The 21,422-nt window shown below is 41.3% G+C and overlaps 1 protein-coding gene across 9 annotated transcripts in view; it reads left to right on the forward strand.

Annotated features, from left to right (window-relative positions):
- The first annotated feature begins 284 nt into the window (after positions 1-284).
- LOC142575228 (uncharacterized) overlaps positions 285-21,422 on the forward strand; it is a 55,724-nt gene continuing 34,586 nt past the window's right edge. The window contains exons 1-6 of one of the 9 annotated variants that reach the window (XM_075684417.1): positions 296-724; positions 4,146-4,433; positions 6,708-6,792; positions 15,844-15,895; positions 16,849-16,910; positions 21,122-21,188. In XM_075684417.1, the coding sequence (XP_075540532.1) occupies positions 16,863-16,910; positions 21,122-21,188 (115 nt within the window). In that variant the 5' untranslated portion in view covers positions 296-724; positions 4,146-4,433; positions 6,708-6,792; positions 15,844-15,895; positions 16,849-16,862. Of the gene's footprint in view, positions 725-4,145; positions 4,434-6,707; positions 6,793-14,503; positions 15,896-16,825; positions 16,911-21,121; positions 21,189-21,422 lie in introns of all 9 variants that reach the window. The other 8 variants (XR_012826615.1, XM_075684426.1, XM_075684389.1 and 5 more) reach the window with 8 other exon arrangements.

Raw genomic sequence — 21,422 nt, forward strand, 5'->3', positions numbered from 1 at the left:
CTCCTTTCTTGACGAAGCCGTGCGTGCCATGCGTCGTGCATAAGTGTTCCTCCTGCGTCTCCTTGGATGTTGCCGGTAGGTTTGTTGCGCTTTTTGGTAACATACGGAACGTGCGACGGGATCAGTGAACCTGTGATATCGAGGACCAATCGGATAACTTAATGCCACGGCGTAATGCCAAAGCATTACGCCGTGTCCATGATGTGTTGGTTATCGGTGCATACTGCACCCTTCAAGAGATACGCGTGAACATGCATGTCTGGATGTCGAAACACATTTAGCACCCTGTAGCTGGGAAAAGCGAAAGTCGTTATGCAATTTATGGCCGTAGACCACTCTGAAACGTGATGGCGGCCGCAGTGTTCCGACTGGTGTTATAGAAGTGGCGGGGTGCTTCGCAAAATGCCGGCACGCCAGGGCACGCCTAGGGACAGAACGACCAAAGAAACTGCTCCTCCGTGGTACCTAGGCAAAGGGAGAAATTTCAAGCGCGAAAGCCCCCAGATTTTCTCTCTCGCACCCGCTGAAACGACTGGCCAATCCCGTGAACTGGCGTTTCCTCTAATGACCGTCTCGTTGCCCTGGCGTGCCGGCATTTTGCGATGTGTCGGCTGGCGATCTGAGCGTCGCGTACAAGTTTTCCTCGTGCGTCTCCTTGGGTGTTGCTGGCGCAGTGCACTGGCGCGAACGATTGTTGTCGTTTGGTCAGTGGTCTCCCGTGAAGGCGAGTATGATATGGCGTTGCCCTGTCACTACCAGTGTCACACGTATACTTCTCAGGGCGATCGGCACCGATCCGGATCGAAATTCTCGACTGTTATTGGGTGTCTCGCTCATTTTGTCCAAAGAAGGCAATCACGACCGCGAAATTCGATCAAGATCGGGCGTGATCGCGATGAGCAGTGAGCCGGAACACAAGATACACACACAGCGCACACTGTCAACAATTTCATTGCGAAAGCATTGCGACCTTTGAAGATTATAGCATGGCACTAGTCACTTGATAGATATAGCATATATTACATATATAGCAAAATATATAGCATCTTCACAGTTTGCCCTGTGTGTGCGTTTTCGTTCCTTGTTTGTGCCCCTGTCACACTAGTATCTTACCGTCCTCGCGAATTTTTCCATGCGTCGAACGCTTCGAGAGGGCTCAGTTGCGCGTTATTCAATTGCCATAATTTAAATATTAAAATACTACTAACTTGTAGCGTGGGGTCTCTTTTTCACGTTTCTGTGTCTTCGTCCGCTTCCGCTGCTGCCTTAGTATGTCAAACGGCAAACTTCTGACTGCTGTTGCAGAAGTCTTGGCGTCACAAGTTGGCGGCTGGACGTAATAATATTTAAGTCCAGCACGCTTAGGCCTCCGCCACTCCAATCCTACGGGCCATCCTGCTTCCAGCTTTGATCTCCCCACTACCCCTTGGGTGCCCTGGGGATCCTGCGCCGCCTGCTTTATTATAACCTCAGGTCCTCTCCTGAGGCCTCCGGTTGCATGTGCCCTCCTGGAGCAGTGCTTGTAAAAAATCCAATCTATCGTCGCGACTTAAAAAGCGATCCACGACAACAGTCACAAAAAGCGACAACACCAGTCAGAACCTTGCCTGTCGAACCAAGTCATTCTCACCTAATTATTTAAATGATTAAGCGACTTCTGTAGGTGTCGGTCAATGTCATATTAAGCGACTGGCGAATTTGTTCCCTTTACTGGATGGATCCTGCATCTCGGCATGCATTTTGTAGCTGTGTATTCGTATAGATGTAGGAGCTCGGTGGGAGATCTATTAGTGCAGGCAGCATGCGCTAACACCATGTGGCAGATGCTGCTTGATGATTTCTAGTATATCATACCCGCGCGCAGCTATCGTGTGCGCCACAGCCCTTATAAGTTATTTGGCTGAGCCATAAGTTCCAGCTTTGCTCCGACACCACGTGAGTGCTGGTTTCCCATGTCTGTCTGTCCACACAGTTCTTTAAGCTGACAATGACCGCTGTCATCATTGATTTTCATTTTTCGTTGCCAGGATCGTGATCCCCATCTTCACATTGCATTAGTACAAATAATAAGAAAACTTTGACCACTATTGTCACCACTTTGATTAAAGTTCAGGTCCCTGCAATAATGTGCATTTCACTCTATATCTATACATTTCTTTTCTTGGGAGTTCTTCGAAAGTATATTTTTTTCACTAGAAGGTTGGTAACAATGAGCACCTCACCGTCATGGGCTACCAGTTTGGTGCAATGTCCCACTCATTATAAAAATCTTATAGATGGATCGTCATTTGAAGAAAACCAATTCTTTAACAAATGGTCCATTCTGCATTATGGTTCTACCTACCTGTCTTCTACAAGCTATGCATTCACATATGAAAGAACGGTATATAATGAAAGTGATGAAGCGGTGTATCTGAAATAACCTTTGACATCATCACAGGAACTTGGAAACAGGTACCACATAGTGATAACTCTGATAATTATTAATCATGTCTTATACATGGCTGGACATGTTTTCGTTCGCTTCTGGCCTTCCTTGGGTCACATGATATTTTCTGTACCTCACAATGAGACCTTAAAGCATAGGCATCTAAGGCTTTCACCTTAAAATGGAAAGACGCAAAATTGATTGCTTCAATGTTGCTTCCCATGAAAATGAACTACGTGTGCTTTGTTTAATTTATTCACTTGAGAAATGCACATATAATACCATCCATGTTAACATAGCAGTATAGACGGTGACTATGTGGGGGCCTCCGGGGCCCGAGCCCCCTCCGGAGATTTTCAGGGGGGGGGGCTGAGCCCCCCACCCTGAAAAAAAAATTGTAATCTTGGTCCCCCACTTGATTAATGGCTAGCGTCATTACTATTGTAGTGTTGATAGCTCAGATATGTTGAAATAATTTTTGCTCTTCAAAATGAGAAAACACATGACATTGCTGAACTGTGGCTGTTTGTCAACTCTTGATATTAAACAATAGAGAATCTTCTTACCGCCCTCAAATAGTTTGTGCGTGGTTTACAAGCTGGAACATACATTCAACAAACTTTCTCCTCAAAACTTAATAACCGCTTCTCATAATTACAATATTGAAAATTGTTCATGGCAGAACAGCCCTTTTTGCATCATTTTGTGGAGTCTTGATAATAGCAATCCCTTGCTATTGAAAGTTGTAACATTCTTTTGATTAACATTGAAGTTCGAATGCTTTCAAGTCCTTTTAAATAAAAAAATAGGAGGCTTGGGACATTGTGATATAGGGCCTGTCCAGACATTTTTAAACTGCTAGAATAAGAAGTTAACATTCACGAATGTTTGTACTGAGAAAAAGGTACCGAGTTCGATTTATCTAAGCAGTGGTTCATACGCACCTCTAACACCACCCCAGGAGGAGCCAGACACTGCCAAATTTTTTCCAATATACCCCCCCCCCCCTCCTTACTTTCTCCCGCACGCAAGAGGTATTCGCCAAATGCCAGTTAGGTCGGAAGAGACAAAATAGAAAGGCGTCTTTTTGCGCCTCTTGTTCATCGAGCAATGTTTCAGAAAAAATGAGGACATACAAGGCACTGTTTCCAACTAAATCTTTTATCCAAGAAAACCAATATACAGTAAACTACCACTTGAACGTCACTTAAGCAAATTATTCAGCTGTACGAACTTTTTTTGTATCCCCCATCGAAACCCCATTCAACCCAATGCAAATGCCTTTCAGTTTAACAAAATTCAGTACAGTGGCATTTCAGTTCTGTGATCATATTCTGCTACATCATCGTCATCATGATTTTTATTTTTTACCACTGGATACAAGGTGAAAAAGGGAGAGCCGGGAAAAAAGCCGAAATCTCTTCGGCTTGACAAAGTTCCGGTCTCCCAGACAGGCACGGAAGCGGCTGGTGTAGCAATAGAATTACGCAGAAAGTGTGGATATAAGAGTTTTTTAAACACAAATACATATAGAAATTTTCATGTTATTACATGGAAACTAGTTGTAATACAGTTGTGTCAAATGACTCCCAGTATACAATTGTAATCTGTTATCTTGCATATTATTATTTAACACAGACTCAGTTGCATATATCATAGTGGACTTGGAAGCACCGAACAAGTACAGATGCTGATCAAAGTTTTTCTGATCGCACAGATGGCCGGACCGAGGACCGGATTCGTCGACGCAGGGTCTGAGCATGCACTGCATCAGGCCTATCTACTGCTACCTCCGGCTGTCTGCCCTGCTGGCTTCATCGGACAAAACAAGTCGCAGGAAGCTGTACCATGTGCACTGCACTGGGACCACCTGACCAGCACGGTAACGTCGACGGAGACATCGTGGCACCCGGATAAAAGCAGCAGCCTTTTCGACGTTCCCTTCAGTGGACTTGGAAGCACCTAACGAGCACGGATGCTGATCAAATTTTTTCTGATCGCACAGGTTAGTGACCAGCATTTAGTCTCTTCAGTTAGAGACAACGGCGTAACGTTAACGGTGCTCCCAAGTCCACAATGCTGTGTTGCTATTTTGCGGGGTTGTTTTAATGTTGTCCGCTTAATGTTACTAACATCCGGAGACGAACAAAATCCAGGCCCTTACTCTGATTCAGATAAATGTTCGCAGCGGGAACTAATGAAACACATTCTACGAGAACAAAAGGAAACGAACAAAACACTGAAACAACTGTCTTCAAATATCAAGCATGTGGAGACAATAGTTGCAGATTTGCAAGAAATAATGACAGTTATTGAGAATGAAAGGGGATTATGGAAAGAATGCGAAGACAGGATAGTACACTGTGAGGAATCTTGTAAATCTACCATGATGCAAGTAGAATTTCTGGCATCGAAGGTCGATGATTTAGAAAATAGAAGTAGGCGGAATAACCTAGTAATTTATGGATTAAGAGAGAGCTCTGATGAAGATGTTAAAACACTTGAAGAAGTGCACGGTATACTTAAGAAGACCCTAGGAATAGAAATTAACTCAATAGAACGAGTTCACAGAATTGGTACAAAGCAAAGCCAAAGGACACGCCCCGTTATTATCAGGCTATTCAACTTCGCTGAGAAAAACAAAATATTATCAAGCTGCTTCAAGGTGAAAAACACCCGGATTTCAATATCCGAGGATTTCTCAAAGAAAGTATGCGACACACGTGCTAAATTATGGTGTTCTGCAGTAAGTGACAAGGCGAAAGGGGCAAAGGTATCTCTGTCATTTGATAAACTAAAAATAAATGGCAACACCTTTATATGGAATGAGTGTGAGGTCAGAAGAATTGAACTATCTAAACCGAAAACTTCTGCACACGCTGGCCCAGCAGCTTGCGATGGCACGTGACAACAACGTACGAAATCTATCAGAGTGTTATCACTGAATGCGCGCAGCGTAGTCAATAAGTCAAGCCTACTTGAAAGCATAGTTGCAGCCCATCAACCGCACGTTATAGTCATCATGGAAACCTGGCTTCAGGGAAGCGTCCAGGATTCCAAAGTGTTTCCACCTTCTTATCGGCTCATACGGAAAGACAGAGAATCGTGGGGGGGGAGGTGTAGCTGTCGCAATTAAATCTAACATAAAATTCACAGTTTTAAACAGCATACCTGACCATGAAAGCGTATGGTGTAACCTTACATTTAATGGAAGAAGCATATTTCTGGGTGGCGTATACAGACCTCCGAATGCGCCCCCTGAATACCTAGACGTTATGCATGATTACATTGCACAACACACTTATTCACGTTTCAATATTATTATCACGGGTGATTTCAATTTACCAGGAATCAATTGGTCTAATCTTTCGCACAACAGTTCCGACGCAAAAAGTGCTGAATCACTATTGTTCATGTCATTTACCTTCTCTCTAGACCAGCTAGTTTCCAAACCGACTAGAATAGCTGGTCCGTCATGTTCTGTGCTTGATCTGATGTTCGTAAGCAGTCTATTTCAAGATAACACATTAAATGTTGAAAATAGCATTTCGGACCATAAAACTATTGTATTCTCCTGTCCGATTTTAGGAAACTGTGAACGCGTTAAGCCATCGATTGCTGTTATCAGGGATTACTCAAGAGCGGATGACAATGCTATCTCAGAATATTTAAACGCCTGCTTTCTGCAGGTTTCATTACTTCATGACGTAAATGAATTATGGTTACGTTTTAAGCATATTGTACACTTTTGTGAAGAAAACTACATTCCCTCCAGAAAGAAAAGAGTGAACAGAGAACATCCTTGGGTATCGCGCGAAATAATACATTTAAAACGAAAAATTAAAAGGAAGCGCAGAAAGAAAACCACACGTGACCTTCAAGATCTTGTACGCTTATTACAATATAAGATAAACATATGGCCAAGGAGCGTTTTTTAACTGTTACTCTGCCTTCTTACATGACGAATAAACCACAAAAATCCTGGTGCTACCTATCGAGGGAGTGGCACACCGTATCGCAGATTACTGTTTCAAACGAGACGTTTGTTCAGCCGGACGTCATAGCAAGCAAATTTAATGAATTTTTTCTATCTGTATTTAACAGAACTACATTATCATTTCAAGAATCCAATGCCTGAAATAGATATCGACCAACAAGGAATTCTTTGACTCTTACAAAAACTGGATGTAAAGAAACCCTGTGGCCTTGAACTTATATCAGATGCATTTTTGCAAAAACATGCAGTTTTGACATCAAAATACTTATACGTAATTTACAGGCGATCTTTGGAAACTTCAGTGATACCTGACGACTGGCGAAGGGCCAAAGTAATACCTGTGCACAAATCTGGCTCTAAACTCGACGTAAGTAACTATAGATCTGTTTCATTAACATGTGCACCCAGTAAACATGTGCATCCAGTAACATGTGCATCCACTTTTTTTTTTTTTTGTTCGAACATATTATTTATAAGGCCATAATATTGCACTTAGAGAATAATAACCTACTATACAGCCGGCAACATGGATTCCGTTCAGGTCTAAGTACTATTACTCAGTTAGCTGAGTTAACCCATGATGTAGCTACCACAATAAATAACAGAAGCCAAATAGATGCCATTTTCTTAGATTTTTCAAAGGCCTTTGATGTTGTTCCTCATCCAGATCTTATTACTAAACTAATTGCCATTGGTGTACACGAGAAAACAGTATCATGGATCAAGAACTATCTCGAAAACAGAAAGCAATGCGTAGCTGTGAATGATATTACGTCTGATTACGTCAACGTTTTTTCTGGTGTTCCACAAGGCTCGGTTCTTGCGCCCCTCCTATTTCTGATCTACATCAATGATATTCGTTCATGCGTTCAGCCGCCTATTCGTCGATGATTGCGTAGTGTACGCAACAGTGGATACCAGAGAGGATCAGGTAAAACTAGATGATTCGTTAGCTGCTGTACAAAATTGGTGCAACATTTGGGGGATGAAACTGAATGCATCAAAAACTACCAGTATCTCCTTCACTCACAAGAAAAATGTGCTTCAGTTTACATACACAATAAACAATATATCACTAAGAAAATATGAGGAGGTCACATATCTCGAGGTCACTCTTACAACGAAATTAAATTGGGAAACTCATATAAATAACATATATGACAAGGCCCTAGGTAAACTACATTTATTGAGAAGAAAACTTGGAAACACACCTCCTAGTGTTAAATTAAATGCATACAAAACCCTCATTAGACCCTCTTTAGAGTATGCTGACATTATTTGGGCCCCGCACCAGAAGTATTTAACCGAGAAACTAGAACGCATACAGAACTTAGCATTGAGATTTATATATTCACAATATTCACGTCAAACGAGCATTACGAACCTGCGCGTCAAGGCTAACATTAAATCACTGGCTCAACATAGAATGATTTCCAGATTAAAATTTCTATACTTACTTTATCACGGCTCCTATCGAATACCACAAGCAACATACATTCAAGCGCCATTCAGACTTTCTGCCCGAACCAACCATAATAAATCAATACGACACCATCCCAGCCATAATAACACTCACAAGTACTCTTTATTCCCACACGCCATTTCCCATTGGAACATACTACCCTCTAGAGCCGTAAATTGCCCATCTGCCAACGCAATTATTGACAGTATTGAGAATCTGGAATTCGAATGGTGATATTACCTGTATTTCATATGCAGCCTCTGTAGATGCATTCTTATGGTAAACGCTGTTTCTCCTGCTTCCCGGACGGCTCATTTAAACAGTGTATATATTTATTGAGTGTGTTCTTTTTTGTGTGTGCTAATGCTCTTTGTTTTGGATACACTAGTTTCACTTTATTCTTTTTTTGTACTGTATTCCATGTTGTAACCACCCCTGCATGGGCCCGACGATGGCCTGCAGTATTGTAAAATAAATAAATAAATAAGAATGCAAAAGCAATATATGTATACATATATATACATATACACACATACATATATAAATATAACAAATTTCACAGAAGTTTACAATAAACACAAGTTAAGTTACCATCAGGAAACATTCTTTTTTTCAGAAATTATTTTACATACTTGCAAATATATATGTGCATCTATGTTAAAAAACATAAAAAAAGAAAATCTGCATATAGGCTGCTGCTTTCGCGACATACATCACGGCAACGTAGCCCAGGGCGTCATCACATCCTTGAATTTTAACAAACGCAAAGACGCCCTTTGCAGCATCCAGTTTACAACACGAAACCCTGCCACGTGGTTCGGGCACAATCACTGCAGCGGAAACCCGGATTCTAGGAATAGTAGTTACAAGTGTGAATGTATAAACAAAATGAGAATATATGATAAGTTCTGCGGAACTGTTGGAGCAGTTAACAATACACATCTATAAGAACAAATCCAATATTTTAGTTTTGTTTAGAGATAACACATCAACATGTTGTTGGTTAAAATAGTTAAGTAGGGACGGTAGTGTATGTTTAAGGCATTGGCAGCTATAATTAGTATGTGAGAGAGGGATCTGCCATGGTGCCTTGTGACGATATGAATATGCACTTCTATTTTGTTGTAGAGTTGCCGGGGCTAGGAATGAATCGAGTTTTCCCAGCATAGCATTTCTATAGCTTAGTAATGTTTTGAATTTATATATGTCACGGGCTCTGATTATTCTGTTTTGTTGGAAAAGCTCTTGCGTATGCTCGAAAAAAGAAACGTTCACTATCGCCCGAATTGCTTTCTTTTGAAGTATTTCCAGCATTTGAATATTTTGCGCTGTAGTGTTACCCCATATAAGTGAACAGTAACTGAGGTGTGAATGGAGAAGAGCATGATAAATGAGACACTTAACTTGAAAATGTAATGCACTTCAATTGCAATTTAACACACCAACAACTTTTCGTACCTTTGAGCAAACATGACTAACGTGTTCATTCCAGGACATATGCTTAGTGAGTATAATGCCTAGGGTTTTTATGGATGATGTAAGGTTAATTTTATACAGACCCCACACAATATTATCTGGCAATGTAGTAGAACTTCCCAGAGCATGAAAAATAACGCACTTTGTTTTGGTTTCATTGAGGATGAGGCCGTTTGCCTTAGACCATGCTCGAAGTCCATAACAAACGGAGCTTGCTATAGGCGTTATTTCTTTTAAATCTTTACCTGTAAAGACACAGAGCAATCATCTGCATACGTGACAAATTTACACATATCGCCCACTTGTACAATATCATTAATGTAATACAGGAAAAGTATCGGGCCAAGAATGCTACCTTGGGGCACACTCGCTGTCAAAGATTTTATCTGCGATCTGTTCTCATTAATTTCAGCAAACTGATGTCGGCTTTCTAAATAAGATCAGATAAGTTCAAGTGTTATTCCTCGGAAGCCATATTTTTCCAGCTTTATCAGCAGCAATTTCTGGTTGACCCTATCAAAGGCTTTGCTGAAGTCTAAGTATAACCCTAAAGTGAGAAATTTTTTGTCAGTGTTCTCTAGAATAAGCTCCTTCTGTATACTTAAAGCAGTTTCCATAGACCGCTTTTTCTTAAACCCGTGTTGACAGTCGGTTAGCAGGCTATGTTTTTGCGAAAATTTATTAATACAACAGTTAACAATTTTTTTGAGTCCCTTTGATAGCACAGGAAGTATAGATACTGGCCAATAATTGCCCATATTATTTTTGTCACCTCCTTTGTGAACTATTACTCTCGCTACCTGCATATTACGCGGGAAAACTCCGGTTGACAAGAAAATATAAAAAATGTGCATTACTGCAGGTGCAAGTAAGTCTATGACGTACTTAATTGGCCTAATTTCTAAATCATCTACGTCTCGACTATGGCTATTTTTCAAGGATGAAAATGTTGTAATCACCTCAGGGATGCTAGTAATTTTTAGGAATAAAGATTCTCTTAATGAAGCGGCATGCATTGTATCTTGAATGTCGTGATCTATGCATCCTACTTTAACAAAAAAATTGTTAAAACGGTCTGCAAGTTCTGTACCCCCTACAAAAGTGCAATCAATGTTCAACGTATCTGTTTGTGTATCGACTGACCGATTTAGTGCTTCGTTTTTTTTCCTTACTTTGTCACTTCTGCTATTACCTCCATGGAGTTGTTAGTTGAGTTTTCTTCTCTATTAGTTGCAGGTGTGCCTAATACAGTGTTTTCACTTTAACCTCCTTATTTGCCTTTCTTCACTCTCATTTCCACTTGAGAATTTTGAACTTTGAGTGCCTATAACCTATATTAGGAAGTAGCCGCTAGCAACACTTGGGAAGCAGTGTTTTTTTATTTTAAGCATGAATGACATTGTCATTCATTGAATTTTGTGTGTAGTGCACAAAGCATCACATGGCAATAATTTCTTTGTTGAAAGAACTATAAAAGACATTGGTAAAAAATTACTGCATAATTCATTTGGGATAAGTAAGTTGAAAACCCTGTATTGTTTTTAGAATGCTTTTCTTCCCAATTAGATGTTTTACTGGAAAACATTTTGCAGCAGAAATTATGTTCCTGTGTCATCCTTCCAAAAGGCACAGTAAAACTTGTGAGCCCACTTAGTGTCTGCAAAACTGAATGAATTGGTTTTATGTGTAAGATTAAATTGCCCAAATTATACAGAATTTTTTAATGTTAATTATTAAGCTCAAGGATGTAATTAATGCTTTGAAACATTTGTTCTATGCTTCCATATATGTAAATGTAAGCTTTCACCCAGTGAACACACTAAATTAGAAATATGCCTGCTATCCATGCTCTTTGCGCGTTAAAGGAACTTGCATGCTTTTGCATGTTTAGGAAATTGCCTTTCATTCTGTTTATACAGCATAATTTTCTCACCTATACTAGTAGCTACAGTGTACTGAGGTTGAGTGCCCAGGCAAGGAACCCGGAAATTTTACGGGAATAACTACCCAAAATTACTGTGGATGGATCTGGCAGTGGGAGCGGTTCAGGAAGTGCACTGAAACTTCGAAATTAATGTTCAGTGTGACCTGCAGCATCCTGGAGTGAGGGTCTGCACTGGAAGGAAACTATGAAATATGTTAGCAACTAGTCAAACATTGTTTTAACCCCAATGAGTGCTTTTAATGGTGCATAATGGGAAAGGACAACCAGTGACATCGATGCGAGCCTTCAGACTCTAAAGTTTCCTCTATGCATTCCTCTGTGTCATTTCATCAATGGCAACAGAGCAGGCGCGTATGCAGTAACTTTTGGGGGGGGGGGGGGGGGGGGGCAACCATAGGTCTCCTTCCTATGCAAATTAGGGGAAGGGTACCTTTATTATACAAATATGAATAATGCCGACCATTCACCATAAAGACACATGTAGGCCTGTGAGATGCACCTCTCCTTTACATGGCAAACAAGGAACCCCATCAAATGGACTCACACTGGAAAGAACCGCAGGAAGAACACTGCCAAGAACAAGTAAACAAGTGAAAATGTAAATTAAAGATTTCTATAGTAGAATACATAGCAACCATGGCACATGAACCGCGCGGGGTTGTGTTACTTAGCCAGCCAATCACAAAAGCAAACAAAATCATCGTCATGTGGCCTTTTCAACAATGCGTCGTACTTGATAGATCCGGAGAGTCTGCTGTTCTTGAAGAGCCTTTTATCGGCAGAAGCAATGAGGTGTGCAACAGACATGGACAAAGTGTATGGAGTCTGAGCATTTCACTCTTCAAAAGTCTGCGGTACAGTTAATTTCACTGCTGAACCAGTTTTACTCATGAAACTTCACTGCCAACTGCACTGAAACTTGAAAACAAATAGTTGCAGCAAAACAAGCATTTTATAATTTTCAGTTGAATAAAGAATTCGACTTTCGCCATTACTTTATTTATTTATTTTATTTACAATACTGCTACTCTCATTTGAGAGCGTGGCAGTTGGGCGATACAGTAGACATGTATATGAATACGCATTTAGGCAGAACAGTTAATTGAAAAAAGGAAGAAAAAAGAAAACAATTGCCCGAGGATGGTAATATAAGAAAGAAGCTGAGTTTAGAAACAAAAATGCAAGTTTTCACATGACAGTTAATTAACATGATTCTGGCAGTTAAGAACACGTAATTAACTAGTTTATACATAAAATAGGAGCGAACTGAAAGATAACACTTAACGCGTGAAGAAATTTTAAAGTTGTGTGAAGGGATACGCTTTAAAGCATACACTTTGAGAGCGAGAAGACACGAATGGAAAAAGAAAGAACAATCTAGGCAAGCAATCAGCAGGAAATGGCAGTTATAACAATTATCTTAGCAGTAGTACAGTAATGAAAATTTATTTTGGGAACACAGTGTACCATATGTCCACATAACGACAATCAAACAAAATGGAAAAAGAAAAGTGGGAAGTCGAAAGCAACACAATGCGAAATTTCTGACGATGACACGTGCGATGATAAATTGTTTAATTTATGCACTGCAGCTTCCACTTGTGAAGTAAATTCGGACAACGATTCGATGGCGGTTATAGCAGGATCAAGTCAGTTCCATTCAGCAATTGTAAGGGGGAAGAATGAATACTTAAACGTGTCATTGTTGCATGTGTATTCTGTTAAAGTGTGCGCATGTTTGTTACGTGTTTTTCGAGCCTCAGAAAATGAAATGTACCTGGACACATCTATCTTATAGTTATTCTTTAGAAGCTGAAACAAAAACTTCAGGCGAGCGTGTTTTGCCCTGGTAGATACCATTTGCAATCCAGACTGCGTTAGAAGATTAGTCGGTGAGTCAGTGCGTATATATTTGTTGTGAATGAACCGTATAGCCTTTCTTTGTACTGCCTCTAATTTTGTTATGTTAGTTGTTGTATGAGGAAACCAGACTGTATTTGCATATTCGAGAACCGGCCTAACGAACATTGTGTAGGCCAGTAGCTTCGTTGATGTTGTAGAGAGCTCAAGGCTTCTTTTGAGGAAGAATAGTTTGCGTAATGCTCCTGCCGTGATATTCGAAATGTGTTTATCCCACCTGAGGTCTGAGGTTAATGTAACTCCCAGGTATTTATGTTGTTCAACTTTAGTTAGCGGTATGCCGTTAATCTCACATGTAAAGTTAGATGGTCTTGTTTTCCTTGTTACGGTCATGACCACAGACTTTTTTACGTTAATTGACATCTGCCAATTAGAGCACCAAATAGCTAGTGTTGAGGGATGTATTAAGTGCGATGTTATCGTTATAATTAGTGATTTCACTATAGATAACGCAGTCGTCAGCGAACAGTTTTATATTACAACCAATGTTAGCTGTGATGTCATTAATATAGATTATTAAGAAGAGTAAGGCCCAAGAACTGAGCCTTGGGGAACTTTGGAAGTAACGGTGACAGTGTTAGGTGGCATTTTTTCGTAGGTTACAAATTGTGAACGATTGGCTAGAAATTCTTATCCAGGCTGAAAGGAGCCCTTTCCCAACAACACTTTCAACTTTAGCGATTAATTTGTTATGGCATACACAATCAAATGCCTTAGATGGATCAAGTAAAATCATGTCAGTCTGGCCGCGGTGATTGATAGTATATGCAAGATCGTGGATTCGTTCTGTTAGTTGGGTGATTGTTGATAAACCACTGCGAAAACCATGTTGGTAGGGAGACAAGAAGCCAATGGTCTCTAGAAAAACCGTTATGTGCTTTAAGATTATGTGCTCTAGAAGCTTACAGGATGTACTAGTTAATGAAATGGGTCTAAAATTTGAAATTTCTGTTGTGTCGCCTGATTTATGGATAGGTATTATCTTTGCAATTTTCCAGTCGTTCGGTAGCTGTGAAGTCATGAGTGATTTACGAAAAATTATGCCGAGGTATCTACTGCACCATTCCGCATACCTTTTCAGAAAGTCGTTAGGTATGTTGTCAGGACCGCTGCCTTTTTTAGGGTTAAGATTAAGCAGAAGATTAAGTATGCCAGCGTCCGTAATGTGTAATTCGCCAATGCTTACGCCCTGTCTCGTTAGAATGGGGGGAATAATGTTATTGTCTGTAGTAAATACTGATTGAAAAAAAATGTTATATGCGTTGGCTTTCGCAGTTTCTTCCTCTGGGCTTAAGTGGGACGCTTCTCCATCATTGGTGCGAAAGTGCCTCCAGAACCTTCCGGGATTATTAGTAAGAAAGCTCGGTAACTTTACATTAAAATAATATTTTTTTGCTCATTTGGCTGCAAGCTTGAATTCCGCGATGGCATTAGGAAGTTTCGTCACCCTGGATTCGTCTCCTCCTTTAATTTTTATTGTTCTACGCAGTCTTTTCAGACGGCGCTTTGCCTGAATTACTTCTTGGGTTATCCAGGGATTATTTTTTGGCGGCCGCTTGGTTTTAGTGGGCACGTAGTTTGTGACGCAGTAGAGGACGATAGATTTGTACTTATACTCGCCTATTATACTTTAATAGGCGAGGGAAAATGTATAAAATTATGCTCTAATAATATTATTTTTGTGGTTACCGCCTTATTTGCCTAACAGGAAAAGTTTGAAGTATGAATTATTTGCAGCCTCGCAGAGGAACAGTGGCTGGCGGTTATAAGGCCGTGGGCGGGGCTTCGCTGCATACTTAAGTTGAATCCGACTATAGTTTCGTTTTTTGAATTACCTCTAGAAGAATTATAGAGAAATATATATTTGCGGAACAACCACATTTCTTTTGGATCCCTCATTTACTGCTCTACCAAGTGCCAAAACTGACTCTTATTGTTATTTGGGAGGTTGTGTAACGATGCGTGGCCGCCAGTCCCGTGCAACCGCATAGAGCGCAGGACGCTGCGGCTCTAGACATGCTGCACCCACCGTGAAGGTTAGAAAAAAGCCCACATAAGCACAACAGAGAAGTGGCAACATTAGGCGGTTTGACTGATAACTGTACAAGCGTCATTCAAGACACACGGAATTGCTCCCCACTTCTGGCGGCGTTTACAGTAACGAACGGCACACGCGTTATCAGCATGATAGCATTGCCTGTTACTTTCCTGTCGGGAATGATAACGCGCATGCCGTTCGTTACTGGAAAGTACCAGGCTCGCCGCGTTAAAGAAAGGAAATGCGGACAAGCAGATGACGATTATCGTTGTGTGGCAAAAGGGTGTAATTATGCTTAAGAGTGTATGCTAGCCACCATACCCTTAGTATAAACATATCTTCTCTGTAAAAAAAAAAAAAGTTTAACACAGTGATTTTCGTCTGGCGACAAAAAAAAAAGTCGCTTCCAAAGATTGTGCGCATCTATAGCCAAAGCCGATCCATGCCTAAAGCTTCCCAAAATGGCCGACTGCATCGTCGAAATCGTTAATACACTCTAATCGTTCACTTGATTTTTCGCTGCATTGGAAATGCAAGCGGTTAATTTCGCCGAATGAAATGTCTCGACGCTTTTCAGCGGCCGTCTCGTGCTTCTGAAAAGAGCTTGCGGTATTGGCGTGAACAGACAGGCAAGTGGACGTATTTATTCTACAGTTATTGAACAGTTACTTATCGATACATCTTGAAGTTAGCCTACAAGCTGTCGTTAAAAGTTCCGTCTTTCAGTAGACCTTGTGCAGCGTACTCTCAGCTCAATACGAAATTCTTGACTGCGTTCTCGAGTTTTGTTTAACGGTAATGAGGAGGAGTTAGATAATGCACAGAGGCAAGGTTTTTTCTGGTCTTGCAGGAGTCCCAGGTGCTTTTTCCGCCGCGTACACTGTCGCAATCGTTACACGTCTGAGGAACCAGACTGGCGGCGCATAGGTAAAGCCGGCTGCCAGTGCAAGCCACAGTCCCCTACATTGTCGCTATAAAGAGGAAATTTGTACGTGTACTAAGTGTACGCAACGTTTCTTTGTTTAGTATAATTTGGCGGTGCCTCCAGCAGACAAAATGTGGATCCCATACTGCTCCGTCGGTTTGGGCTCGGCAATGCCTCCACGTGGCGGGCGCGTTTAAGAGAAAGCTTTAGCTCGGGTGTTCCAATCTAAATACATGTAAACGCAGTATTCGTTTTTCTCGGCAACCACTGCACCAAATTTGACGAGGTTTGTTACATTTAAAACAAAAGCTTAGAATCTAGAATTTCTACTGGGTACACAAAAGATTTAAGCGAAACAACTGAAGCAAAGCGGGGCATGGTGCTTTCAGTGCACAATTTTTTATAGAACATGTAGTTTTCAATTATAAAGGGGACTGTAATGCGATGTCCTTAAGTAGGGGGTTGTCTTATATTCAGAGTCGACTTATGTTTCAATATGAACGGGAATGAAGTGTTACGCAATTCTATTAACGAAATTTACCTCTGCTGTTTAGTTTCCATATTGTGCGTAGAAGCAACAGTGCGTGCACTTTCAGCTGCTCAGTTTATCTTCAATGCTGCTCTCATTTTGTAGAGTTCATCACTTGTTCACACTAGCTGGACAAGTCGGAATGGCAATGCACCTTGGAGAACAAGACTCGAATTGTGAAAGTCTGGTGGTAAGTCTGAATTAATATATTTTCATTTATATTTGGCGTTAACTTTCCAGCGCACTTTCTATCCTATTGAAGAAACATTTAGCCCCGTTTGGCCTGTTTTTTGAGGGCCTTACATCAGGCCCCCTAGCAAGTTTTAGTTTACACTGCAATTTAAAGCTTCTCGAGACCCGAATACAGCCATGGGACATAATTACTTTTCAAGCTGGTTATTATTGCCTCCAGGCTTGTTACGAACATGAAAGATGTTTTTTTAATAACATAGTTTTAAATAACTGGCATCTTCTTTAAATGTCAGTCATACGTAGACAGGCAAAGAGCTGCATCTCCAACAAGTGAACATCTCATGTTCGCTATGGTAAAAACTGTATTTCATTGCCTGAACACAGAGGTGAAGATGGAGTTATGTGTAGTAGACTGTTACTTGGCTGCTGCATCCTGGATTTTCATGCATTAATGAGGAATTCAAAACAGGCTTCAAGGTTGCTTCCTGCTGTTTGTGACAATGCAGAGGTCTAGATCAATTTAGTGTGAAATTTCTTGAAAGTAGATGAGAAGAATATGAGTGAACCACTTTCGACAGTTCCACATGCATTGGACTTCATATCCATGATGAATGTTTGGAGTAATGACTTCAGACTTCTGGCATTGCTTTACCGAAATAATCTTTTAAACTGGTTTATTATTAGAGGAGACAGCAGAAATTGAATGCCCTCTTACCACACCACCATGAGGCAAGCGTGACTGCCAACAGAGACACTCTCTCCCTCTCCCTCGAGTAGCCTCCGCAAGCGACGTTCCTTCCTCGCCTTGTCACATACTTGAGCCGAAGAACCACATCGGGTTCACGTGACTAGCACCACCCGCTTTTTTTTTCCTTATCCATTTTTGTTGCGTGGCACATTTTCCACCGTGGCATTGTGCATTCTGAATTGGGCGATTTACCAAAGTAATGCGTCATGGCGAGCGACACGACTGTGTTTTGCGTCGCAGTGTTTGTTTGTGTTGCCTTGACTCTGGCTGGGTGTGGCGCTTTCTCGAGAGGGAGGAAAGCGGCGTTTCATTTGACATTTCAGCTGTCTGTATGACATGCACAGATTTGTCATGAATATCTGTGTCATGTGCTGTAAGGCTGTAAACTTAAGAACAGCATTAAATACATTCTCTTAGTGGTGAATGCAACGCATATTTATCTTTTGCGCACAAAGAAAATGTGAACAGTGTACAGTGCTCCCACTTCTGCGTCAGTCTGATAAAAAGGCCAACAAAGAGTGATACTGCACTAAATCAAGTATCTTGAAATTTGGAGACATCCTAGGGATGCTTCTGCAGCAGACATGATTGACCAGAGAGGTTAACAATGTACAGCTGCTTGCGGTGACCAAATGCACAGCACCATCAGTTTTGTGCCATGCTATAATTCTATCAAAACCGCCTAAAATTCTTGCAGCTTTTTAAGAAAGGATTAGTGGCACATAACAGTGTGCCTTTTTTTTCCCGTTTTTTGAATGTATATTTTTCTCCCACATAGCCGATGTGACTGAAAGGTTTATAGTCCTGAAAGCTTGTTTGCTTTGTTATGAATGTTACGAAAAACTTATGTGTGCAAGCTTACCTCTGCCCACACTGAACGCAGACACAGTAAGTTTATTTAGTATGGAAAGCTAAAACAATGTAGTGGCTGCACTATTGTTATGAATCTGTCGTAGTGATAGATGTTGCTGATTTTATGTAGTGCTTGTTTTCATCACTCAGGATATCACCCAAAATTCTAAGAGGCAAAAAAAAAATGTATATAATGTTCACAAGATATGGCTATGTGACGAGTAGAGACTGGGTGATGGCAGCCGATTGAGGGAACGAGCTCGCCTGCGGATCTTGCAACCACAAGAGGTTTAAGTAGATTTTATCGCATTAAAGTGTAACAAGTGACGAGAAAAAAAAAAGCCTGGGCATGTCATCAAAAGATACCACTGGGAACAAAAGTCTATGGATCTACACGTACCGTGAAATACCCAATTTTTTTTCTTACTTGCCATGTTGGCATACACTGGTCCACAGTAAAGTTGCAGAATGGGGCAGGCCCTCCATTTCATTCCTGCTTGACAAAGCTGAGATCTCTTAATTCCACTCTTTTTAACTCCCCAGAATGCCTAGAGTTGTACCATTCCTCCAACTTTAAATGAAATTCTTACTATACTGGCTCTTTCAGTATCTACCTATAGGTCACTATCTCTGCCGTGGTACTTGCCAACAAAATGGTATTCTACTTATTGTGAAATCCTGAAGTACTGGAGACTGTTCCAATGACGAGCTTTAATTGCACCTAAACACTAAGCTTTAGTTACAAAGAATGATTCTATTTAGCAAGAGCATGCTTGGACTATGACACAAGGATGGAGGCCAAAAAGTAATTGCCCTTCCACTGCTGCGAAGTGGGGTGCAAGCGAAACTTGGGATCTGCGGCTCTTTGTAACACCTCACGGCGAGGGCGGCACGTCAACGTCGACCCCTTTCTCAAGTTCCCGGTGGCATCAATCAAACACTGCCTGTTCTTTGGCCAAAGGCACAACACGTGGCCTGCTCCCACTGCCATTCCTTCAACACAGCCTGCTCTTCAGCAGAACAGACCAAACGCCGCCTCCCCATCTGACTGCTGGGCCTGAACTGGTGTGGGAAACTGCGGGTGTCAGGCGAGCGAACACACCCCTTTCCCTCCTCTGGAGGAAGGGGACGCCCGTGATTGGCTCATGCCTTGCGCTGCTTCTACTTACCCACCTTAAAGGCAGCGTTTGATGAACTGACAGTGGCTGAATCGGTTAGCATGGTGATCTCGCAACCCAGAGGTCGGTGGTTCGAATCCGCAGCCTGATAAGCAATTTCTATTTTTGCGCAGCTTGGGTTTTTTCGCGCGGTAACACCGACACCAGTGAGGCAATACAAGCTTCTGTTAAAAAGGTCACAAATGGTTGCATCTTATGCCAGTTCCTGTTCATGTGGACATTCAGTGTTATTTTTCACTGTCAGAAGTATCCTTGAAGAAAAAAGGGGAGGGGCGCCAACGAAGTATCAACACTAAAGAAGCAAGGTCGACGTACATGGTAGTTGAAATAAATCGATGATTAAATGTTGATTATGCTGTCATGTACGACGCACAAATTGTGAGATGGATCTGGCGAACTTCAAGCTCACCTGTCAGCACTCTCATTGGCCTGTTGAGCATGTGTAGCGTTGGTAAGATTAGCATTTCCTCTCTTCAGCGTTGACTGCTGCATTGTGGCGTGGTGCACTGCCATTACGAATCCCCTCACAAACTATGAGCTACCAAGCTGCACTAAGACCAGTGCACCAGTTTCACGTCTGTGCGCACTCAAGGATGACAGCACGCATTGCATGCGAACTCAGATGTGCATACATACAAATTCTTGATTACGTCTCTCATTGTACTGTTACACTAAGGTACGTTTTAATACTGCATAAAATTACTGCTTAATTTGCACATCACATAGCATTAATTATAAAAAATTCAGCATGTGCATATTATAGCCGGCTATAAAGAAAAAAAGTTACAGAGCTCCTTCCAACATATCATGCTATGTTTCGCAAGCTGTTCCAACAACGAAATAGATGATTGCACAATGGTGGCCGCTTTTCATAAGTTAGCTTCGCTGGAATACATCTGTGTTAGTGGCAAAGCATACGAATTTGGTTTCGTGTCTTGGTGAACTGTGCAAGCTATTTCCGGCCCAAATTTCTTTTTTAAAGAGTTGCATGCATTCATCATCATCATCATCCTATTTTAAAGTTCAATGCAGAATGAAGGTGCCTCCCTGCAATCTCCAATTATCATTGTCTTGCACTAGCTGATGCGAACTTGTGCTTTCAAATTTCATCTCACCTAGTTTTCTGTCATCCTTGACAGAACTTCCCTTCCCTTGGCACCCATTCTGCAACTCTAATGGTCCACTGGTTATCTACCCTATGCATTACATGGCCTGCCTAGCTTCATTTTTTCCTCTTAATGTCTACTAGAATATAGACTATCCACACTGCTCTCTTCCTGTCTCATTGTCATTTATCATTGCATTGCTCTTTGTACGGCCCTTAACATGTTCTCGAGATTCTTCGTTAACCTCCAGGCTTATGTGCCATACTGCATGCTTAGAAGAACGTGTCTACCAAGTTGACATTTTCAAATTCCCTGATTTTTTCAGGTTCCAAAGAACTTTGTTTTATGTCAAGATGGGCTGACACCATGTCACCTGATGCTGTCACTCTCTGGTAAGCATGTTAAAAAAATAAAAACAATCCAGTTTGAACAGTAAGGAGTAGTGTTTATTTTATTCAAAATAGAAAACTGAAAAGAGGGGTTTGTAAAATGCACAGCTACTAAAATATCTTCGAAAGAAACTCGGTGCCCTTTTACTCTGAAGGATGACCAGCAAAGCTGCGTACGTGGGCCCCTTAATGGTGAACTGCACCTCTACCGCGGGTCGGCCTGGTATTGCACTACCT

This window comes from Dermacentor variabilis, chromosome 1, assembly GCF_050947875.1.
Source record: "Dermacentor variabilis isolate Ectoservices chromosome 1, ASM5094787v1, whole genome shotgun sequence".
NCBI classification, from domain to species: domain Eukaryota; kingdom Metazoa; phylum Arthropoda; class Arachnida; order Ixodida; family Ixodidae; genus Dermacentor; species Dermacentor variabilis.